At 47.6% G+C, this 25162-nt stretch overlaps 1 protein-coding gene across 2 annotated transcripts in view; it reads right to left on the bottom strand.

Moving 5' to 3' along the window:
• The window catches only part of STXBP1 (syntaxin binding protein 1), an 83759-nt gene extending 63855 nt beyond the window's left edge, over positions 1-19904 (bottom strand). For both annotated transcript variants that reach the window (XM_030817852.1, XM_030817853.1), the window contains exon 1: positions 19674-19904. In XM_030817852.1, coding sequence (XP_030673712.1) covers positions 19674-19710 — 37 coding nt within the window. In that variant the 5' untranslated portion in view covers positions 19711-19904. The remainder of the gene's footprint in view (positions 1-19673) is intronic.
• Positions 19905-25162: the final 5258 nt, after the last annotated feature.

Below are 25162 nucleotides of genomic sequence, written 5' to 3'. Positions count from 1 at the left end.
CAAGATGAAAAATCTAAACATGCTGACACCAGGGGTTCCCCAACGAACAGCCCACCCAGGTCAGACCCATCCACAAGGTGAGAGCTCCCAATCAGTTTGTTTTTGTTTTTGTATTGAGACAGGGTCTCACTCTGTTGCCCAGGCTGGAGTGCAGTGTTGCAATCTCAGCTCACTGCAACCTCTGCCTTCTGGGTTCAAGCTATTTTCATGCCTCAGCCTCCCGAGTAGCTGGGATTACAGGTGCTCACCACCACACCCAGCTAATTTTTTGTATTTTTAGTAGAGACAGGGTTTCAACATGTTGACCAGGCTGGTCTTGAACTCCTGGCCTCAGATGATCAGCCCACTTTGGCCTCCCAAAGTACTGGGATTACAGGTGTGAGCCACCGTACCTGGTCTCGTGACTTTTTTTAAGGGATCTTCTTGCTAGTCAATTAGTGATTATTGAGGAATGAGCCAGAGTCGCCCCCCAGGTAATCCACCCTAAGATTATCTAAGGGAAAGCAAACTGAAAAACATTCTGAGTAGTCACACAATAGCCTCATCCTAAAATCCTGAAGCAGCACTTTGACCCACAATACAAGGAAGTCTGCAGATTAAGTGATTTTTAAGGGCTCTGCCTCACTGTAGTCTATTGTTTAAAGCCTATAGTGTGAAATTCTCCCAGAACGGAGGGTGACTCTTGCTCACCACCAGTGTTTTGTTTTCCTCAAGTCCTTAGCAACTAGATCCATCAATACCAATGTGTCCAGAGACTGGGCAGGGGGCTCCTTTCCAATGCTATCCTGGCCACACCAATGCTCAGAAGAAACTGACAGAAGAGACCAGTGGGGTTTGGTTCACCCTGTCATACTCAGTACGGGGGCTCCAAAAACCATTTAAGCCTAAATGTTCTTCCTTTTTCCTCCGTTCGCTGCCAAAATGAAGCAGCTTTGTTCCTGCTGCCATAAAGGAGGCTCATGAAGCTCATCTGCGACTGGATTAGAACCAACTAGAGTCCAGAGCCACATCTAAGCATAGGGTAGGCAGTCTTTCTGCCTCCACACACTCCTCATGGCTTATACTTGTCATTGTGACTCTACACTGATGTGGAACATGAAGATAATACTGTATCCCCAACAGCCACAGAGAAGAAAAAAATTGGCCAATGTGATCAAGCTAATAGACTAGCACAATCTGACTTCCTACTCTGGGTCACGGTCTGGACTAGGTGCTTCTAAGATCCTTTCCAGAGCCAAGATTCTACAATTTGATGCCATCTTTTTTTTTTTGAAATGGTTTATGAGTCCATTCTCATGCTGCTATGAAGAAATACCCAAGACTGGGTAACTGATAAAGAAAAGAAGTTTCATTGACTCACAGTTCTGCATGGCTGGGGAGGCCTCAGGAAACTTACAATCGTGGCAGAAGACACCTCTTCACAGGACAGCGGGAGAGAGAATGAGTGCCAGCAGGAAAAATGCAAGACACTTATAAAATCTTTGGACTCACTCATTATCTGAGAATAGTATGAGGGAAACTGCCCCCATGATTCAATTACGTCTACCTGGTCTTGTCCTTGACATGTGGGGATTAGGGGGATTACAATTCAAGGTGGGATTTGGGTGGGGACACAGAACAAAACCATAGCAGACGGGGTCTTGCTCTGTACCCCAAGATGGAGTGCAGTGGTGTGTCATGGCTCACTGCAACCTTGACCTCCTTGGCTCAAGTGATCCTCCCAGCTTAGCCTCCTGAGTAGCTGGGACTACAGGCGTGTGCCACCATGCCTGGCTAGTTTTCGTACTTTTTTATTTATTTATTTTTTGGTAGAGACAGGGTCTCGCCACATTGCTCAGGCTGGTCTTGAACTCCTGGGCTCAAGCGATCCACCCACCTCGGCCTCCCAAAGTGCTGGGATTACAGGCGTAAGCCACCACACTCAGACAATCTGATGCCATTTTAACACAGCATAAAGTCCAAATGCTCAGTTTTGCACGTTGACTAACTATAACCATTTCCTCATCTCCTCCTTAAAACAATCCTGAGCAAGGAAGTTAACACAGGCAAGTGTTGTCTAAAACACAGGGGCAACACCACAGACAGGCAAACTCCTGAGAAGTTTCCAGCGGCCAAGCCTCCCAGCCTAGAGAGTGGCGGCTGTTCCTAAACTGGAGCCTCCTGGTGGCTGGCTCAGCTTGCACTGGCTCAATTTGAGGTTGGGTCCCATGAGTCACAAAATCATAGACACTGCTGTGAGCCTCGCCTTTCCCCTCTGACACTCAGGCCTGCTGGCTGCTCTTCCTGGGCCTGTCCTGTAAATGCCAGTGTCCCACGGGGTGAGATCCCAGCCCTCTTCTCCCACTCTCCTGTGCATCTGACCTGCCCACACTCTGGCACCGGGTGACTGCCAATTTCAAGCATGTCTGCATGCTGCCCGTTAGCATCCCCTGCAGGTGGTCCACAGGACCTGAAGCCTGTGCCTACAAAACCTCATCTTCTCCCACAAACCTGTTTCTTCTCCGCCTCTCATCTCTCAGTGCACAGCATGACCTTCCAACTGGCTGCCTGAGCCAGAAAACTGGGATTCATTTCTGACTCCTCCTCTCCTCTTCCTGCACAGCCATCACCATGACCTGACCCTTCTGCATCCTAAGATGCCTTCAAGTCGGGGTCCCCCTCCCAACCCTGCTGCTCTCTCCCTGGCATAAATCACCATCCTCGCCATCACATCCCCAGCTAGGACCAGCACCACAGCCTCTTCCCTCTCACTGCCTCCCGCCCAGTCTCTACACAGCAACCAGACAGCATTCTGAACTCAATTCTAACCATGCCTCTCCCTGACTCAGAACCTTCAGTAGCTTCCCACAGCTGCTGGAATAGAGAGATAAACGACCTTACCAAGGCTAAGCAGGCCCTGGCAGCTCTCCAGCTGCTCTCCACACACTCCCCACAGCTCCAGCCAGCCACAGCCTTTCTCATTTTCTTGCCAAGCTTAGACCTTCCTCTCCCTCAGGCCCCACAGACCCCATCTCCTGCCTGGCTAACTCCTCATCCTGCAGGTCTCACTCTGCCCCACTCATGCCCAGGCCTTCCTGGGGGCTTCCCACATGCTTCAGCATTACCTATATTGCCCTGTCAGGGCACATTCCTGCTGTGTCACCACTGCCTGTCTAAATCCCACAAGGACCCGGTCTACTTACACACTACTATCTCTGCTGCCCGTGCAGCACAGCTTCTGGCACGTAGAGACGGCGCAAATACTGGTGGGATGAATGAAAACACTTGGTCCCAGACCCTGCTGAGCCATGCTGAAATGAACACAGACTATAATTTACAGTCCTGGACTTCTCTAACATCTCAGAAGGGCACCAAATAAGGGGTGGCTACTGGAGAGTCAGATTCAAATCTGCATGAATTTGAATTCACACATCCAGGCTCCAAAGATTTTTTTTTTTTTAATTTTGTTTGTTTTTCTCCACTTTTCTTTATCTCCCTTTAAATTTTTTTCTTTCCAAGAATAAAACAGGTTTTCCTACTGTAATAAATACTTAATATCTCATTCACTTCCAATAAGGTTTGCTCGTAGACTAAATAATTAGTAGACATTAGTGAAAGGTAGAGGCTGGGTGTGGTGGCTAACACCTATAATCCCAGCACTTTGGGAGGCCAAAGTGGGAGGACCATATGAGATCAGGAGTTTGAGACCAGCCTGGCCAACATGGTGAAATCCCGTCATCACTGAAAATACAAAAATTAGCCAGGCGTTTCGCTGCACGTTCAATAAGCCCTTTTTGGATACTAGGTGGCGGGCACCTGTAATCCCAGCTACTCAGAAGGCTGAGGCAGGAAAATCACTTGCACCCTGACCCCAAAGGCAGAGGTTACAGTGAGCTAGGATTGCTCCACTGCATTGCAGCCTGGGTGACAGAGCAAGACTCTATCTCACAAGAAAAAAAATAAATAAATAAAATAAAGTGAAAGATAGAGATGGGTGGATGTTGAAAAGAAAAAAGTTGAAGATCAGGGCAGGTGCTGTGGCGCGTGCCTATAATCCCAGCACTTTGAGAGGCTGAGGTGGGAATGCTGCTTGAGCTTGGAAGTTCAAGACCATCCTGGGTGACATGGTGAAACCCTATCTATACAAAAAATACAAAAATACAAAAAAAAGAAAAGAAAAATCCGCCAGGCATGGTGATGCATGCCTGTAGTCCCAACTACTTGGGAGGCTGAGGTGGGAGCATGGCTTGAGCCTGGGAGGTTGAGGCTGCAGTGAGCCAAGGTTATGCTACTGCACTCCAGCCTGAGCAACAGAGTGAGATGCCATTTCAAAAAAAAAAACGGTCAGGCACGGTGGATCTCATGCCTGTGACCTCAGCACTTTGGGAGGCCAAGGTGGGTGGACTGCTTGAGCCCAAAGGTCCAAAACCAGCCTGGACAACATGTATTTTCTCTACAGAATATACAAAAATCAGCCAGGTGTGGCTGCACACACCTGTAGTCCCAGCTAGAATCGCTTGAGCCCAGGAGATCAAAGCTGCAGTGAGCTGTGATTGTGCCAATCCACTCCAGCCTGGGAGACAGAGCCAGACCCTATCTCCCACCACCACCCCGCCCTCCAAACCAAACAAAGAAAAGAAAAAAGACATGGAAAAAGGTAAGTAAACCTCATACTTGCTGAAAGGAAAACAGAGTCTCAGTCACCTCACTCTAATTTTAGCTCTTGCAACAGCCTCGCAGAGAAGCAACTAATTGAGGCAATTAAAGAGGATCATACTGGGGATTCCCAAAGCACTTCCTGTACAGGCGAGCACAGGACTAGGGCTCAAAATTTATGGCTGTTACATTGCCAGTGATAACATAAAATTTGGCCTGACCACTCCACTAAAGATATTTCATTAGCTGTCAAGCACCTGTTTGTCTCAGAGGTGCTGTGTGCGAAAAAAGCCAGAGGGAAAACGTTTCACTGCACGTTCAATAAGCCCTTCTTGGACACTAGAGGCAGATACATGCTCTCTTACATTTGATGATGATACCTGAGTCTCAAACTACCTCTTAGGGAAATTTTGCCCCAATTTAAACTACTTATCACCAGTTATGAGAGTGACATCCACTTCAAAACAAAGGACTATATTTAGAAGTAAATGGCAATAGCCAGGCACGGTGGCACACAAATATAGTCCCAGCTATTCAGGGGGCTTGAGCCCAGAAGGTCGAGGCTGCAGTGAGCTATGCATCGTGCCACTGTACTCCAGCCTGGGTGACAGACTGAGACCTTGTCTCTAAAATAACAAAATAATAATTTTTTTAAAAAAGAAATGGCAAAAATATTGGATATTAAAAACTATGAAGCAGGACTGGGCGCAGTGGCTCACGCCTGTAATCCCAGCACTTTGGGAGACCAAGGTGGGTGGATCACTTGAGGTCAGTAGTTTGCGACTAGCCTGGCCAACATGGTGAAACCCCGTCTCTACTAAAAATACAAAAATTAGCCAGGCATGGTGGTGCATGCCTGCAATCCCAGCTACTCGGGAGGCTGAGGCAAGGGAATCGCTTGAACCCGGAAGGTGGAGTTGCAGTGAGTTAAGATCATGCCACTGCGCTCCAGCCTAGGCAGCAGAGAGAGACTCTGTCTGAAAAATAAATAAATAAAAATAAAAATAAAAACTATGGAGCAGGGGAAAAAAAACCTATGGGATTCAACCAAAGCTGTACTCAGATGAAAATTCATATCCTTAGATGCTTTTAGTAGAAAACAAAGAAAAATTAATAAATTATCCCAGCATTTTATTCAATAAATTAGAATAGCTACACACAATATAGAAGAAACTGATTTTGGTGGGGCGCAGTGGCTAATGTCTGTAATCCCAGCACTTTGGGAAGCTGAGGCAGGCAGATCACGAGGTCAGGAGATCGAGACTATCCTGGCTAACATGATGAAACTCTATCTCTACTAAAAATACAAAAAATTAGCTGGCTGTCGTGGTACATGCCTATAGTTCCAGCTACTCGGGAGGCTGAAGCAGGAGAATTGCTTGAACCTGGGAGGCAGAGGTTGCAGTGAGCCAAGACTGTGCCACTGCATTCCAGCCTGGGAGACAGAGTGAGATTCTGTCTCAAAAAAAAAGAAAAAAAGTGATTTTTTTTTTTAAGGAAAGTAAAATAAGTAAGTTTCCAGCAAGTATTTCCATGAAAATAATAACACAAAAAGGATAGAATGAGAAAGGGGGTCACAACTACAGTTGTAGAATATATATTTGTTTGTTTGTTTTGGTTGGTTGGTTTTTTTGAGACAGAGTCACCCAGGCTGGAGTGTAGTGGCGCGATCTCAGCCCACTGCAACCTCCGCCTCCCAGGTTCAAGCGATTCTCCTGCCTCAGCCTCCCGAGTAGCTGGGATTACAGGCGCTCACCACCATGTCAGGCTAATTTTTGTATTTTTAATAGCGACGGGGTTTCACCATGTTGGTCAGACTGGTCTCAAACTCCTGACCTCATGATCTGCCCGCCTCAGCCTCCCAAAGTGCTGAGATTACAGGCGTGAGCCACCACATCTGGCCTATGTCTTTTTAGATAATTCATTTAAAATTTAAAAATCACTATTGTTGAGTGGTCCGATTGTGTCTTCATTTCCAGCTTATTAATTAAAAGTGTTATACTTTTGGAACTTCTGTTTTTTAAAAGGATTCTAATATAGCTTGCTCATCCTGGGAATGTCCCCATTCTTCAAGATCTGGTTAATACTGTTTTTCCCAACAAGACATTTTTCTCTTTCCTATCTGGAATAGAAATTTCTCCTTTAGGCCAGCTGCAGTGGCTCACGCCTGTAATCCCAGCACTTCGGGAGGCCAAGGCAGGTGGATCATCTGAGGTCAGGAGTTTGAGTCCAGCCTGGCCAACACGGGGAAACCACGTCTCTACTAAAAATACAAAAATAAGCTGGGCATGGTGACACGTGCCTGTAATCCCAGGTACTCGGGAGGCTGAGGCAGGAGAATTGCTCGAACCTGGGAGGTGGAGGTTGCAGTGAGCCAAGATCACGCCACTGCACTCCAGCCTGGGTGACAGAGCAAGACTGTCTCAAAAAATAATAATAATAAAATAAAATAAATTTCTCCTTTAACTCTTTTGATGCCATTCAGTTTTTGCTGTTGTTGTTGTTGTTATTGTCGAGGCGGAGTCTCGCTCGTCACCCAGGCTGGAGTGCAGTGGCATGATCTCGACTCACTGCAACCTCTGCCTCCCAGGTTCCCGCCATTCTCCTGCCTCAGCCTCCGGAGTAGCTGGGACTACAGGTGCCCACGACCACACCCGGCTAATTTTGTTTTGTATTTTTAGTAGAGACGGGGTTTCACCGTGTTAGCCAGGATGGTCTCGATCTCCTGACCTCATGATCCGCCCGCCTCGGCCTCCCAAAGTGCTGGGATTACAGGCATGAGCCACTGCACCCAGCCTCAGTTCTTTATTATGGCACTTTCTGCATTCTGCATTAGGTTATAGGGTTTTTGTTTTTTTGGTTTTTGTGTTTTTTTGAGACAAAGTCATGCTCTGTTGCCCAGGCTGGAGTGCAGTGGTACGATCTCAGCTCACTGCAACCTCTGCCTCCCGGGTTCAAGCAATTCTCTCGTGTCTCAGCCACCTGAGTAGCTGGGATTACAGGCATGTGCCATCATGCCCTGCAAATTTTTATATTTTTAGTAGAGATGGGGTTTCGCCATGTTGGCCAGGCTGGTCTTGAACTCCTGACCTCAAGTGATCCACTCGTCTTGCCCTCCCAAAGTACTGGGATTACAAGCATGAGCCACCATGCCCGGCCTGTTATAGTTATTTGTTAAAAGTTTTGTGTGTGTGTGTGTGTGTGTGTGTGCGTGTGTGTGTGTGACAGGGTCTTGCTCTGTCGCCCAGGCTGGAGTGCAGTGGCACAACCTAAGCTCAAGCAACCTCCACTTCCCAGGCTCAAGCGATCATCCCACCTCAGCCTCCCAAGTAGCTGGGACTGCAGGTGTGCACCACCATGCCTGGCTAATATATATATATATCTTTTTTTTTTTTTTTTTTTTTTTTGTAGAGATGGCGTTTTGCCATGTTGCCCAGGCTGGTCTCAAACTCCTGGAATCAAACAGTCTGCTCACATTGGCCTCCCAAAATGCTGGGATTACAGGCATGAGCTACCACACCTGGTCAAAAGTTTTGCTTCCTTGTTAAATAATAAGTCATAAGTTCTTTGAAGGCAGGGACTGTGTCCTCTTTCTTTTGCCATTCCCCATAGTGCCTAGAATAGATTGTTATAGATGGCAGGCAGGCTACAAATAGCTGTGGAATTAAATTGCATATGTATGGCATCTTCTCAGGTCCCAGACCATTACAGGTCTTTCCCGAATTTCTCAACATTATGTATTCTTGAACCCAAAGTTGATATCCTGGTGGTACTCACCAGTTTGGCTGATACTAAAATAGTGAAAGTCTTCCATACTGGTTGGTATGTAGTTGCTGCCTTGAGTCCCTCATCTCCCTGCTGTGGGGTCCTTTTTCCTGGGACCTGTTGGCTATTCCTATAACTCAGCAGCCAAGAAAGCAATGCTGGCACAACCCAAGTCACCAAGGTTTTACTCCTGTGTAACAGCAACATCTGTTTGGATGAGTACTTTGTATTTTAAAATCACTTTTGCTTTTAGTTTAGTTTTCTGTTTGTTGTTGTTTTGTTTTGTTTTTGAGAGTCTTGCTCTGTCACTCAGGCTGGACTGCAGTGGTGCAATCTTGACTCCATGCAACCTCCGCCTCCCGGGTTCAGGTGACTCTCCTACCTCAGCCTCCTGAGTAGCTGGGACTACAGCCACGTGCCACCATGCCCAGCTAATTTTTGTATTTTTAGTAGAGACAGGGTTTCACCATGTTGGCCTGGATGGTCTCCATCCCTGACCTCAGATGATCAGCCTGTCTTGGCCTCCCAAAGTGCTGGGATTATAGGCATGAGCCACCGCACTCAGCCTCACCTTTGCTTTTATACCTATTCTACCTTCCTATATTGTTCCTAGGAAAATTGTTTTCTTTTTTCTTCCAAAACTACATTTAGGATATTTTCTTAAGATAATAGGCCAAGTGTAGTGTCTCACACCTGTAATCCCAGCAATTTGGGAGGCTGAGGCAGGAGGATCCCTTGAGCCCAGGAGTTTGAGACTAGCCTGGGCAACACATCGAGACCCCATCTCTAAAAAAAATACAAAAATTAGCCAGATGTGGTGGTGTGTGCCTATAGTCCCAGCTGCTTGAGAGGCTGAAACGGGAGGATCACCTGAGCCTAGGAGGTTGAGGCTGCAGTGAGCCATAACTGTGCCACTGTACTCCAGTCTAGGTGACAGAGTGAGACTCTGTCTCAAAAAAAAAAAAAAGTCCTAGTAAATCTGTTATCAGATAGTGATGATTTTTTTCCCCTAAACTGTCTCACAGTTGCATGGAGAAACTGTGACATGGACAGGTCACCCACAGAATTCTATTTAACTTTGAAGTAAAACAAATGCTCATATTTAAGCACCCTCCTCCCTGGAGACCCAGGCTGTGCAATTAAATATTGAAGTCCTCTGTCTCAATGTAAATGTTTTAAACTGACACTCTTTTAAAAAGACTTCCTTGATGATGTGCATTTAAGCGATACTCCAAGGAAAGTTCAGGACAAAGGTGTCAACTGGGCTAATAGCTTACCTTTCAAGTTAGCTTGCTCTCTCTTTTTTTTTAAACATCTAAAAGCTTACTATTCAGATGTAATTCACATAAGCTTTGCCATTTTATGTTATTTACTTTTTTGAGACAGGGTCTCGCTCTGTCACTCAGGATGGAGTGCAGTGGCATGATCTTGGCTCCCTGTAGCTGGTCAGAACACTTTCATCACCTGACAAGAAGCCCCGTACCTGCTAGCGATCCCTCTCCATTCTGCCCTCCCCTAGTCCCTGGCAACCACTAATCTACCTTCTGTCTCTGGGTTTGCCCACTCTAAACACTTCATATAAATGGGAGCATCCAGTATGTGGCCTTTGTATCTGGCTTCTTTCACTTAGCGTCATGTTTTCCTTCCTTCTTTCCTTCCTTCCCTCCCTCCCTCCCTCCCTCCTTCCTCCCTCCCTCTCTTCCTTCGTACTTTTTCTGAGACCAAGTCTTGCTCTTGTCGCCCAGGCTGGAGTGCAATTGCAAAACCTTGGCTCACTGCAACCTCCACCTCCTGGGTTCAAGCAATTCTCCTGCCTCAGCCTCCCAAGTAGCTGGGATTACAGGCACCCACCATTGCGCCCAGCTAAGTTTTATATTTTCAGTAGAGACAGGGTTTCACCATGTTGGCCAGGCTGGTCTTGAACTCCTGACCTCAGGTGATCCACCTGCCTTGGCCTCCCAAAGTGCTGGGATTACAGGCATGAGCCACCGCGCCCGGCCATCATTGTGTTTTCAAGGTTCATCTGTGTTGTAGCCTATGTCAGTGCTTCATTCCTTCTTTTGGCTGAGTAGTATTTCATCGTATGAATAGGCCACATTTTGTTCATGTACTAATCACTTGATAGGCATTTGGGTTGTTTGGCTGTTATGAATAATACTGCTACGACATTTGTATATGAGTTTGGTGTGGATGTATACTGTCATTTCTTTTGATTGTATACACTGGAGTGGTATTGATGAGTCAGATGGTAATTCTATGTGTAACTTTTTTTTTTTTTTTTGAGATGGAGTTTTGCTCTTGTTGCCCAGGCTGGAGTGCAATGGCACGATCTCCACTCACTGCAACCTCCAACTCCTGGGTTCAAGCGATTCTCCTGCCTCAGCCTCCCAAGTAACTGAGATTACAGGCATGCACCACCACGCCCGGCTAATATATTGTATTTTTAGTAGAGATGGGGTTTCTCCATGTTGGTCAGGCTGGTCTCAAACTCCTGACCTCAGGTGATTTGCCCGCCTCGGCCTCCCAAAGTGCTGGATTATAGGCGTGGGCCACCGTGCCTGTCCTTCTATGTGTAGCTTTTTGAGGCACTGCCAAACTAGTTACCTCTTTTTTTTTTTTTTGAGATGGAGTTTCTCTCTTGTCACCCAGGCTGGAGTGCAATGGCATGATCTCGGCTGACTGCAATCTCCCCCTCCTGGGTTCAAGCAATTCTCCTGCCTCAACCTCCCGAGTAGCTGGGATTACAAGTGTGTGCCACCATGCCTGGCTAATTTTTGTATCATTAGTAGAGACAGGATTTCACCATGTCAGCCAGGCTGGTCTCGAACTCCTGACCTCAGGTGATCCACCTGCCTCGGCCTCCCAAAGTGCTGGGATTACAGGCATGAGCCACCACGCCCAGCCTAAAGTTACCTTTTTTTTTTTTGAAACAGAGTCTCGCTCTGTCTCCTAGGCTGGAGTGCAGTAGGACGATCTTGGCTCACTGCAGCCTTGACTTCCTGGGCTCAAGCAATCCTCCTGAGTAGCTGGGACTACAGATGGGGGACACCATGCCTTGCAATTTTTTTTTTTTGAGACAGTCTCACTCTGTTGCCCAGGCTGGAGTGCAGTGGTACCATCTCGGCTCACTGCAACCTCTGCCTCCCAGGTTCAAGCAATTCTCCTGCCTCAGCCTCCCGAGTAGCTGGGATTACAGATGTGTGCCATCACACCCGGCTAATTTTTGTATTATTAGTAGAGACGGAGTTTCACCATGTCAGCCAGGCTGTTCTCAACTCCTGACCTCAGGTGATCCACCCTCCTCAGCCTCCCAAAGTGCTGGGATTATAGGCGTGAGCCACCGCACCCGGCCAGCTAATTTCTAAATTTTTTGTAGAGACGAGGTCTCACTATATTGCCCAGGCTGGTTTTGAACTCCTGGGCTCAAGTGAATCTCCCGCCTTGGCCTCCCAAAGTGCTGGAATTATAGGCGTGAGCCACTGTGCCTGGCCTAAGTTATCTCTTTTTACAAGTCAAATTTCTCCTGTACTTAAGGTCAAGCAGGATTTGTATTACATTAAATCTTTAGTAGAGGGAAAGTGCAAGTTTCGTTGTCTTGTTAGCAGAGCTGTGACTTACCCCGTGTCACCCATGAGTCAGGGGCAGAACCGGGAATAGAATCCGGAGGACCTGACTGTCTGCCACTTGGATCCCGTACATTTTTGGAAAAATTTAGGGAAACAATATTTTCAAGTATCAAAAACCAAGGAAGAGAGGTTAAGAATACAGGCTCTATGTAATCTTAGCACTTTGGGAGGCTGAGACGGGAGGGTCACTTGAGCTCAGGAGTTTGAGACAAGCCTGGGCAACATAGTGAGTCCTCATCTCTACTAAAAATTTTTTTAAAAATTGGCCAGGTGCGGTGGCTTACGCCTGTAATCCCAGCCCTTTTGGAGGCCAAGGCAAGCGGATCAAGAGGTCAAGAGATCGAGACCATCCTGACCAACATGGTGAAACCCCATCTCTACTAAAAATACAAAAAATTAGCTGGGCGTGGTGGCGCACGCCTGTAGTCCCAGCTACTCAGGAAGCTGAGGCAAGAGAATTGCTTGAACCCAGGAGGCAGAGGTTGCAGTGAGCCGAGATCGCACCACTGCACTCTAGCCTGGTGACAGAGTGAGATTTTGTCTTAAAAAAAAAATTTTTTTTTAAATTAACTGAGCATGGTGGTGCATGTCTGTAGTCCCAGCTACTTGGGATGCTGAGACAAGAGGATCGCTTGAGCCCAGGAGGTTGAGGTTGCAGTGAGCTATGATTGCGCCACTGTGCTCCACCCTGGGTGACAGAGACCTGTCTCAGGGGGAAAAAAAAAAAAAAAAGTACAGGTTCTGCAGCCTGTGAGCCAGAACCCAAATCTGAGAAGACAGGTGTTGAGGTTAAGACTGATGCTCCAGCCAAACCACCAGGGTCCAAATCTTGCATCTGCCTCTTCTCACCTGTGGGACCTAGAGCACATTCTTCACCTCTGACTTCAATGTTCTCATCCATAAAGTGCAGGGAATACACCTCTCTTACAGGGTAGCTATAGACATTGAACAAGTTAGCATACACAAACCACTTAGTTTAGTGTTTGGCACTTGTTGATGTGACATAAATGTTAGTTATTAAAACACTGTAACAGCAGAGCTGGGGCGGTGGCTCACGTCTGTAATTCCAGCCCTTTGGGAGGCCAAGGTGGGTGGATCACTTGAGGTCAGGAGTTCAAGACCAGTCTCGCCAACATGGCGAAACCCCGTCTAAAAAAAAAAAAAAATATATATATATATATATACAAAAATTACCCAGGCGTGGTGGCACACGCCTGTAATCCCAGCTACTCAGGAGGCAGAGGCAGGAGAATCACTTGAACCCGGGAGGCGAAGGTTGCAGTGAGCCGAGATCATGCCACTGCACTCTAGCCCAGGAGACGCAGCGAGACTCTGTCTCAAAATAAATAAATACATACATACATACATACAAACATTATAACAACAAACTGATAACCTTGTGGAATTATCCTAAACTCTCTCAGCCTCTGTTTCCTTAGAGTAAAAGAAGACTAATGAGAGTAACTCATGGGATCTTTGTGAGGATTAAATGACAACATATGACATGCCTAGCACAGTGCTGGCACCTAATAAGTGATCAATAGATTTAGTTTTTATTATTACAGTTTTATTCTAAGCAGAGCAATAATTTTTAGATTTAGATTCAAAGTTCAGACGAATTGATCATAATCTATAACCTGATAAATACTGAAGCCACTTCAAAAGAGAGACTGAATTGACTTGGAAAGTGCAACTTTCAATGGTTTCTTTGTCAGTGTATTTATTGGGGGGTGGGGATTAGTGAGGGAGATTGAGGAAAAAGAGGAGTATCTGTCTTTCATAGACTGAATCTGACACCTCTGATCTCTCCTGCTTTCCACTTATAATTTGGCCCTAGAAGAGCTAAGTGGATGATGCCTGAACTCACCTCTCGGGCTGCTGAGTGCAGTGAGAGGGTAAGAGGAGTCGCAGTCCTTAGACAAAGGCCCCTTCTACTCACTTCATCCCCTGGCAGAGAAAAGCAGGGGCGAGGGAACCTTAGAATTCAATCATCGGGGGAAAATGTTGGAGGGGTGGCTATAGAGGGGATGATGAGAAATATGTTTCTTGACCAGTGATTCAAAATTTTTATGACTAGCTTTGGCTAGTTACATTATTAGAAAGTGTATGGCCTGAAGCAGAGAGCTTCTGCTTGCCTGGAACATTAGGATGTCCAGCTTGTTCTAATACCAACCCATAATGAACTCAAATGGACAGGAATGTTTGTAACTATTTTTGTCAGCAGCAGTTCTTCAGTCCCAGAGTCTGGGCCTTTTGTGTGTCTCCCTGGTGCTCTGGGATTGATGGCTTTCCTCCTACCCACTCTTCTAGTGGGTTACACGGGGCATCGAGGGGCAAGGGGACTGATCTAATGAAGACCTCAGCCTTTTGGAGCCAGTGAAGCCTGAGTTTGAATTCCAGCCTTACCACTTGTGTGCATTGTTAAGTGACTTTATCTGTACTTCAATTTCCTCATCTCTAAAATGGGGATAGTTGTATCTACTTAGGACATTTAGCGTTAAGAATAGTATATTTGGCCAGGCGCGGTGGCTCACGCCTGTAATCCCAGCACTTTGGGAGGCCGAAGCGGGCGGACTGCCTGAGCTCAGGAGTTCAAGACCAGTCTGGGCAACAAGGTGAAACCCCGCCTCTACTAAAATACAAAAAATTAGCCGGGCGTGGCGGCGTGTGCCTATAGTCCCAGCTACTCATGAGGCTGAGGCAGGAGAATTGCTTGACCCGGTAGGCGGAGGTTGCAATGAGCCGAGATTGTACCACTGCACTCCAGCCTGGGCGACAGAGTGAGACTCCGTCTCAAAAAAAAAAAAAAAAAGGAATAGTATGTTTAAGTGACTAGGACAGTGCCTGGGACATCACAGGTTCTCAGTAGGTGGTCATTCTTGTTATGACTAGAGCCTGGCGCAAGCTGGGGAACTTGGTGATACCCAGCCAGAACCAGAGATGCATTCTCTGTTTTCCCACTAATAAAAATATTTTTAAAACCTTTATTTTCTAAATTATAAAAGTAGAGCACACTATACATTTTAGAGAAGAAAATCAAATAATACAGAAGTGTGTAAAGTGAAGACATCTGGTTGCTGGTCTTGCTCTCCTCCCCGCTTTCCTACTGTGTCCTAGCCCAGTTCTGGAGCTCTTGTTTTCATTCTGGGGTAAGAGAGCCCCCAGGATGGCCTCCAGTGGTCCCTGGTTCCTGATATTCACACGCTTGTGTAGTCCCCTCTCACTTTGTGCCAGGGTTGGTCTGTGTGATGGATAGGATATGGTAAAAGTGATGATGGCCCTTCTAAATTAGGTTATAGAGACTGCGGTCTCCAGGTCTCCATCTCTTTTGGGTCACTGGCTCTGGAGGAAGCCGGCTGGCCATGCTGTGAGCTGCCCCAGGAGAAGCCCCTGTGGCAAAGAACTGAGGTATCCAGCCAACAGCCTCCTGGATAACTGAAGCCCACTAACAACAGGAGTGCCATTGGAGGTGGATTCTTCAGCTCTGGTCTGGTCTTGAGATAGCTGCAGCCCATTGATGTAACCTCCTGAGGGGCCCTGAGCCACAACTTCCCAGCCAGGCTGCTCCCCTCCCAGATCCTGACCCTCAGGATGTCTGAGACAATAAATGTACATTGTTTTAAGCTGCTAACTTTTGGTGTGATTTGTTATGCAGCAATAGATAACTAACAGATGTCTTTTGTCTATTTTTTATTTAGTTTTTTTTTTTTGGACAATTTAAGGAAGCTCTTTACAGATAGATAAATAGATATCGGCCCTTTGTTATATGCTGCAGATACTTTTCAAGCTTATTTGTCTTTCAAATTGCGTTTTGGTATTTTTACTGAATAGAAGTATAGTCATATCTGTCAGTCTTTTCCTTAATGTTTTCTAATAATGTTTAGAAAGCTCCTGCAGAATAATATAAGGAAAAGTACATCTGTTATTGTCTACTACCTTTATCGTTTTATTTATTTAATCCCTATGGGACTTATTTTTGTGAACATGTGAAGTACAGAAGTAAATTTATTTTCCCCACCAAAATGTAGCCAACTGCCTGAATATCATATGTTGAGTTTTCTTTCCTTTCCTCACTGACTTAAAATGCCATCTTTGCCATATATGTTCTTATCTGGACCTACTCTAGACTTCTTGTTCTACGTCATTGATCTTTTCACTTTCCCCCTTCATTTGGAAGTGCTAAAATGTTTTGGTAACCATAGCTTTACAGTATGTTTTGAATCTGGTAGGTGAAAATTCCCATTTTCTTTTTTTTCAAAAATTTCTTAGCTCCTCTTAGCTTAGCCTTTACCATTCCAGATGAATGTTGGGATATTTGTAGGAATTTTATTAAATGTATAGGTTAATTTACCAAGAACTGATATTTTTTCTTATTCTTCCATAAAGCAACATAGCATTCTTTTCCATTTATGAAGGTCTTGCTAATTTCCTATTAGACTTATTCCTAGAGTTTGTTGTGACAGCACTGTGCTAGACACTAGTTCTTACCCCTAGTGAACTTATGGTCTTACAAGTAGTGCAAATAATTTATTAATTGCAATTGTGATAAGAATTACAAAGGAATGGTCCAGGGAACCATGAGTACAGGGAGGCCTGATGGGATTGGGGAGGTTAGAGGTTTCTCTACAGGGACATTTAAACTACTCCTTTTAGTTCTGGATTACTAGGAGTTTTTGTTTTGTTTTTAAAAACAGATTAACTTGTTTTTCAGTTTCTACTGAGAAGATTATATAGTTTTAAAATTTTCATTTCTTAATGTCATTCTAATATTGAACTATTGTGTTTCTGAAATAAGCTCTACTTGATCGTCATTTTTTTTTATGTATAATTAGCCTTTTTTTTTTTTTTTTTTTTGAGACAGAGTTTGGCTCTTGTCGCCCAGTCTGGAGTGCAGTGGCACAATCTCAACTCACTGCAACCTCTGCCTCCTGGTTCAAGCAATTCTCCTGCCTCAGCCTCTTTTAGAGAAAAGGGCAAAGCTAGAAACCCTATCCAAAATTAGAAGCCAGAATTAACCTGCGTCATTGACAAAGGATTTCAACATTTTTTTTTCTAAAATTTGTACCTAATTGTTATAGGAACAGAACTCTGTTCACATAATCACCATTTTTTTCTTTTTTCTTTTTTTTTTTTTTTTTGAGATGGAGTCCTGCTCTGTCGCCATGCTGGCATGCAATGGCACGATCTCGGCTCACTGCAACCTCTGCCTCCCAGGTTCAAGCGAGGGTTCAGCCTCCCCAGTAGCTGGGATTACAGGCACCCACCACCACACCCAGCTAATTTTTTTATTTTTAGTAAAGACAGGGTTTCACCATGTTGGTCAGGCTGGTCTCGAACTCCTGACCTCAGGTGACCCGCCCGCCTCAGCCTCCCAAAGTCCTGAGATTGCAGGCATGAGCCATTGTGCCTAGCCATACTCACCAATTTTATGTAAAATTGCTTTGTTATCTTTGTATACAATGGGTTTGCTTTATTTCAGAACATAAATTCTGACCATGCTGCATATTGATTTTTTTTTACCTTTATGCTTGCTTCTAATTAAAGGTGGGGGAGGGGGATTATGGAGCCACTTGCATAAACAAGGGTTCCGGCAAAATGATGCAAAAACTTGGTTTCTATAACACTTGGGGATTTTATCTTCAATGTGTAGTATTCAAATATACCATTTTATTTTACTGTTATATTTATAGAGATGGGGTCTCACTATGTTACCCAGGCTGATCTTGAATTCCTTGGCTTAAGCAATCCTCTCATTTCAGTCTCCCAAAGTACAAATGTAACATTTTAAAGAATACAACCTGTAACATTCTATTCTGTATTTCACCTTTTAAAAGGATATCGGAAAGAAATTTACAGAATAATGAAGAAAGTTATTTTTTGCTAATGTTGCAAGGAAATGCCCACCAGGTTTTACAAAATTAACACTGATTGTGTCAAGTCACTTAACTGCTCCAAGTCTCCATTTCTTACTCATGGGTAAAATGAGATGTTGACATTAGAGGATCCCTATGGGTCCTCCTAGCCCTAAACATCTCGAGTACAAGTATCAGAACCTGTACTGCATGGATACAATGAAGGTGTTATGATGAGCACCTTTTAAAAATTTGTTTTATTTGGGGTTCAGTTTTCATTAACAATTTTCTTTCGGTGTAATAGGTGAGATAAGGTTTTACAACTAGATTCCTTAGTAGGAGTATTTCCTATATATCAATGAAAAGAATGGGGAGGGGAAATAAACAGCTATGGTGCCCAGCAAGAACACTACATGGCCAAAAGCATTCCACAGCGAGCGCGCGCTATGATAGCAGAGAATCACTGGAAAGGAAACTAAATTTCCACCATTTTATTCTTTTTCCTTTCTTATCCTCTCCTACAGAGAAAAGCCCAGTTTTAATCTTCACTTAATCCCCAAAGAGATAGCAAAAGCCACAGCAATCCTTACACATTTTTTTGTTATAAAGAAATGACCAAAATATTGACAAGGCACTGTTTTTCCACACATATCACCAATCTTATTTAGCACTGTGGATGCCGTTTTGCAAATGTCACCCACCATCAGCCCTCGCTCCGCTGCGGCCGCCACTCTCCGCCACCCATTTTTAAAAATCCATTCATGTGGTGCTTTCATCCAAACCCATAAACAACCATTTCCTCCCTGCCACCGTGCTCTGAGCTCCTGAAGCGTTCGGCCACGGCAGGGCCGAGCCCCGCAAGCAGGGAGATTGCAGACTGCGGCGCTGGGCGGCGGACACCAAAGCTCTCCTCATCTCCCGAGTGATTTCAGGGGTTCAGGACCCTGAGAAGTCCCCGCCCTGGAAGCCAAGCCCCGGGAAGGGGAGGAGTGAGGTGGCCCCGGCCCAGCAGAGCTCAGCCTCCGGAAAACAGGCGTCTCCTCCCCAGGCCGAGCCACTGCGCCTAGTCTCCCAGGTGGGTCTCGCAGCCAGGGACAGCGGCGCGGCCCGGGGCGGGGGAGGAGGACGCAGGCCAGGATCTCGCTCGTCACGACTCACTCAGGAGGGTGGGGAGGAGGAGGGACTGCAGGAAAAGGGACCGGAGTCTGGGCGCTCAAGGAATAAAGACGAGGAAGGGGAGAAGGGACTGAGGGGAAGATAACGGGGGTGAGGATGGGGGTGTGGGGGAGGGTGACGGGCTGCAGGGGGTAGAGGCGAGATGAAGGAGAGGGACGGGTGTTGGGGGTGAAAGAGGGGGAAAGGGGGTGGGATGGGGGAGAGGCGGGATGGAGAGAGTGGGGTGAGGGAGGGGTGGGGGAAGGGGGAAGGATGAGGCGAGGGGAGAGAAATGGGGGTGAAGGGAAGGGAAGGGAGGGAGGGAGGGAGGGATGGAGGGGAAGGAGGATGCAGGGAAAAGGGAAGACAGGGACGGCGAGGAAGGAGGATGGGGAGGGAGGAGGGCGGGCTGCAGGGGGAGGGCTGGGGTGAAACGTGAGGTGAGGGAGGGGAGAGCGGGGGAAGCCTTCCTCTCGCGCGGGCGGCGCCTGAATAACGGGAACCCACGGACCAGGAGCCTCAGGCCGGGGGCGCAGGGCTGGCAGCCCGCTCAGAGGCCTGGGCGCTGCGGGCAGGGGCCGCGCGGGGCTCCTCGGGAGCCGCAGTCCCCGCCTGCTGGAAGGACCCCGGCTCCACTTACTCTCTCCGACCACAGCTTTGAGGCCAATGGGGGCCATGGCGCTGCGCGAGTCTCCCGGCTCCGATCTCCTCCTCCCGCGACGCCTGCGGACCCCGCCGCCTCCTCAGGTGGGCGCGCTGGGCCGGCCACAGCTCTCCGCCCCGCAGCCGCGCTAGGGACCGACTGACGCGCTGACTGGGCGCGGGGGCGCGGCGCGAGCCAGAGCGAGGCTGCCCCGCCGCCGGCGCGCGCGGGGGCCGGGCCAGCCGGGGGCGGGGCCTCGCGCCGGCCGTTGGCGTCACCCACTCGCCTCCGCCAATCGCACTGCGGCCCGGAGGTTCAGCCCCGCCCCCCGAGATGCGGCTGGGCGCCAGGCGGCCGCTGGCTGGTGCGGAGCCGCGCCCTCCCCCTCACCTCACGCGCCGCGCGCACCCGGGGCGGTGGGTACCCAGTCCTCATCTTTCCCCTCCGTGCTGGGATCCCTGGCCACAGGCTATCGACGCGCTCCATCTGCCTGAAACCCCGCTCGGGTCCTGTCTTTCCTCTTTCTGGGAGCTTCCGTTTTTTCCCTGCCCACGGAAGGAGCTTGGAGGCGAGATCTCTTACTAGCAGCGCCCACTCCCAGCCGCAGCGAAGCCAGGGTGAATCCACCCACAGCACCTCCCTCTCGCTGGGCACCTGCATTCGTGCATTCACCAACACTGAGTTCTTGTGTCAAACTCCGTGCCAAGCACATCAAATCTCATCAAATCCTCCAATCGTTGGGCACTGCTTTTTATTTTGTTTTGTTTACACTCCTCTTAGCTCACACCTATGGGCATTATTTTTAATCTCCATTTTCCGATGAAAAAACCAAGTCGCGGAGATACTGGAAATAGCACTAGACTTACCTTCACGCAGCGTAGCATCCGTTAGCTAATGTTCAGTATTCTGTCACTTTTATGTGTAAGCCGTTATTCTGTCCCCTGGAGCTACAACCATGTACAAGGCAAAATCTCGTCCTGCTTATGGGCGCTCAGAGTTTAGAAGTTTCTAACCCCCAAATCTGATACGAATATACTGTGGGACCGACTCTGGTCTCAGTATCTCCTTCCTGGAGTCCATATTTACTAAAGCGGTCCCAGGTCAGTTTTTGCTCGACTTTCTTTGTTAATAGGAGATACTGCCTTTTTCTTTTTCTTTTTTTTTTTTTTTTTTGAGACAGAGTCTCGCACTGTCGCCCAGGCTGGAGTTCAGTGGCACGATCTTGGCTCACTGCAACCTCCGCCTCCCAGGTTCAAGCGATTCTCCTGCCTCAGCCTCAGAGTAGCTGGGATTACAGGCGCCCGCCACCATCGCCCGGCCAATTTTTTGTATTTGTAGTAGAGACGGGGTTTCACTATGTTGGCCAGGCTGGTCTCAGATACTACTTTTGAAATATAGGGGAGGGCTTGCTTTTGGCTTCAGAGTAACACAAATTGAGCCAATTAAAAATAAAAAAGAATAAGAGAGCTAGTAGTAGTAAAAATTAGTGAATATTCATTAAATATTTGGAATACATTTGAGCTAGGTTTTTAATCTTCATATTATTAAGACGTGTAATAATATTTTACAGATGAAGAATTGAGATTCAGAGTGGATAAGTGCTTTATTAGTAAATGACAAAGGAAAGATCCAATTCTAGGATCTGAATTCTGAACCATTATTTTATACCAAGCAAAAAAAAACTGCTGAGAACTAAGGAGGAATTTTCCAAAGTCACAGAAGCCAGTGGTGGCTGAGCCAGGACAAGAGGCTACATGTCCTACTTCAGTCACCAGCCCCAGGACAAGCAGATTTGACCATCTTCTCACCACCACCCCAATCTACCCCCAACAGAACCTTCAGATGGGTTCAGAGAGAGAGAGGGCGTTAATGTGTCAACTCTCTATGTCTGGGCCTTGCCTTTTGCCCAGGAAACATATTGATAGCCCCTGGGCGCATTTGGAGGAGGAGATAGTGTGTAAATGTGGGGAGACCTAGGATACACTGGTAATGCCACATGCTTCCTCCTTCACTAGCTGGCACATATCGACAGAGACTCCACAGTTTCTGTATCTGCCATGAAAATATAAATTCAAAGCGGGAAAATTCCTTAGCAGCTAAGGAGTAGGAATGGCCGAGGGCTCCTCTTGTCACTCATCCAGTCAGTGGGTCAACAAGCGTTTATTGAGTGCGGCAAAGGTCTGGGCCATGTGCTGTGGGTAAGATGGAGACAATTTCTGCCCTCAAGGAGCTGGTATTCTAGCTGAGGGGACAGACAGGAAACAAGGTGTTACAGCATTGAGTGAGTGTTCTGACAAGTGCTGAAGCAGATGGAGAAGGGGCTGTGAGAGTGGACAGCAAGGCATCTGGCCCAGTGGACTGGTTGGGGTACAGTCAGAGCTGGCTTCCTGAGATGGAAAAACGGTGGTAAGAGGGGCCTGGGAGAGTGTCTAGGCAGATATACAGTAGGTACAAAGACCCAGTGGCAGAAAGGAGTTTGGCTCTTCCAGGAACAGAGAAGGGGCATTGTGACTAGAGAGGAGAAAGCCTGAGGGGTAGGGCTGGAGGAAGAGCCCCCAGGGGTAGGCCTGGATGCAGGGATCCAGGACTTCTTAGTGGCCTGGGATCCATGTGCAGGGACCTTCTCAAAGGTCACAGCAAATAATATATAGTAGCTTCTTATTTTCTGCAGAAGGAAGGACCAAAAAAAAAAAAAAAAGCCTTTCCTGCAGATGTGTACCTGAGATGTTCACTGGGGATGACAAAAATCAGAATGGATGTTTTTTTTAAGTAGCATGATTGAAAGATAGAGCGGGGTGACAGACTGTGAATTCACCCAGGAATTCAGGTTGGGAGTGCTGATTTGGCATCCAAGACCTGGTTGGAGACCTCTTGACATCTTTGAGACTTGGTGTCCCCATCTGCGCAACGGGGACAAATAAAACTTCCAGTCCTCTCTCCCAGGGTGACTGAGAAGCCAGCAAAATCAAAATGATCCACTTGAAAGTGTAAAATACGGCCGGGCATGGTGGCTCACGCCTGTAATTCCAGCACTTTGGGAGGCCGAGGCGGGCAGATCACAACGTCAGGAGATCGAGACCATCCTGGCTAATACAGTGAAACCCCGTCTCTACTAAAAATACAAAAAATTAGCCGGGAGTGCTGGAGGGCGCCTGTAATTCCAGCTACTCGGGAGGCTGAGGCAGGAGAATGGCGTGAACCCGGGAGGCGGAGCTTGTAGTGAGCCGAGATGGCGCCACTGCACTCCAATCTGGGCAACAGAGCGAGACTCCCTCTCAAAGAAAGAAAGAAAGAAAGGGTGAAATACTCCCTCAGCTATCACACAATACTACCCTTTGCTCTGTATTCTTAATTTGCATTTACTGGGAGTTTGATACATGCCAGGCACTGTGCAAAAAAAGCTCTCATGAATTTTCATTGGATTCTCACTACTGCCCTATGAGGTCGGTGCTATTATTATCTCCACGTTCCTGGGGCGCAGACAGATCAAGTCACTTGTCCAAGGTCACACAGCTCTAACCGCTGAGCCAGGACTCTGATTTCCTGATGACCAGGGGAGAACGTCCAGCGCCCAGGGTGCAGCCCCAGTGCCCAGCCCTAAGGTGAGGTTTGGCTGTGTGGACCGCTCGTTGGGAGAGTATCAGCAAAGAGAATCAGCACCCTCGGCAGTTTGGACCCAGGCGGGTCCGCGCCCCCGGCCCAGGCCCAGCGCCAGGGCCAGCCGGGGTAGCAGCCGCAAGATGCGCCGGGCTGGTCGGCGGCACCAGCCAGCGGGCGCGCAGGTGCGCCCACAGCTGCGCATGCGCGGCCTGCAGCCTCCGCAGAGCCGGGTGCTGGCCCAGCGCTAGGGTGGGAAGACTACTGCGATTTACGCACGGGTCACGTGGCGGCGGGGAGTGCTCCAGGTGGGCCGACCGCTGCGGAGAGGAGCGGGGGAAAGGCTGGCGATCAGGACAGATGGAGAGGGAGCGGCCTGGGCAGACCGAGAACGAGGAGACAGAAATAGCAATGGAGCCAACCAGCGGGAGACAGGCCACCCCTCCACCGGACCTACTGAGTCCTTCACGCGATATCACAAGCTTCCCCCCACCCCCCCGCCCACACACACACCTGGAGCCTGTTGCAGAGCCTTGGGCCAGTCTGGGCCGCTTCTCCAACAGCCTCGGGCTGCACCTCCCTCCCTTCTTTTAAGCTGCATCATCAGCTGCGGTGTTCTGTGTTCACCCATATCCCCTTCTCCTGGCCTCTGGGCCGTTTGATTCAGCGACACTCCTTTAGGAGCAGTTTCTAAAGAATTCAACAAGATAATATTTATAAGGTACTTTATCCAGGACTGGGAACCTGGAAAGGCTCAAGTGAATGTTAGCTATTAATATCCTTCTTAAAAATGACACATCATTAGGCTGAATTAAATCACTGCTAAATAGATAGGTATGGGTTATGGAGAGTTCAGTCTGTGTCCCGCTTATTTGCTGCTAGATTCATTGGCAAGAATGAAAAGTAATTGTTTCTGTCGCTGTCACCCCCACCCCCACTACCATGCATACATCTACAAAGAGCGGCTGGGCCTAGAGTACTTAAGTTTGAGACATCCTTGCACTCAAGAGTGAATTAACCGTTTTTGAGTTTGAGGCCACACTGCAGTATCAAAAAGGCTTTGTTTTCAAAAGCCCAGGAGAGGGCCTCGACTTCAAGGGACCGCAGAGGCCAGGGTAATGTAATAGCACAGATAGTAGCCAGCTGCAGAGCACATGACTTGCCCAGAGGAGTAGTGCTTGCTTAGCTCCACTCAGTGGTTTCCCTGCAGCAACTGAGGGTCTAGAATGTAGAAATTATGCAACATCTCCCAATGTTGAGGTGTGGCAATGGATTTTTTTTTTTTTTTTTTTTTTTTTTGAGTCAGAGTCTCACTCTCTCGCCCAGGCTGGAGTGCAGTAGCATGATCTCCACTCACTGCAAGCTCTGCCTCCCGGGTTTAACCGATTCTCCTGCCTCAGCCTCCCGAGTAGCTGGGATTACAGGTGTGTGCCACCTGGCTAATTTTTGTATTTTCAGTAGAGTCAGGGTTTCACCATGTTGGTTGGCTAGGCTGGTCTCAAACTTCTGACCTCAACTGATCCTCCCACCTCGGCTTCCCAAAGTGCTGAGATTTCAGGCATGAGCCACTGCGCCAGGCCAGCAATGGATTTTTTTTTTTTTAACTGTAACACAACCCCAGGAAATCCTGAGAACATGTGCCCTGCATTTTAAAAGATAACACCACACTGCCCAAACAAAACGCATATGAGAACCACATTCATCCCCACGCTACCTGCATGTAAACTCTAAGGAACTGGAATACTTCCTCCCAAAGTGAGAGGTCGGATTCCCCCAAGGGCAAGAAGAAGGAGCAGCAGATGCCCAGAGAGGCAGTGATGCTCCTCCACTCATATAAAGTCCCCTGGTGAGCAGGGTTTTGGACTAGGGGTGGGGACGGTGTAAATGCC

This window comes from Nomascus leucogenys, chromosome 8, assembly GCF_006542625.1.
Source record: "Nomascus leucogenys isolate Asia chromosome 8, Asia_NLE_v1, whole genome shotgun sequence".
Classification (NCBI taxonomy): Eukaryota; Metazoa; Chordata; class Mammalia; order Primates; family Hylobatidae; genus Nomascus; species Nomascus leucogenys.
Note: the sequence above shows the minus strand (reverse complement) of the source record. Positions and strands in the feature narration are given on the sequence as shown.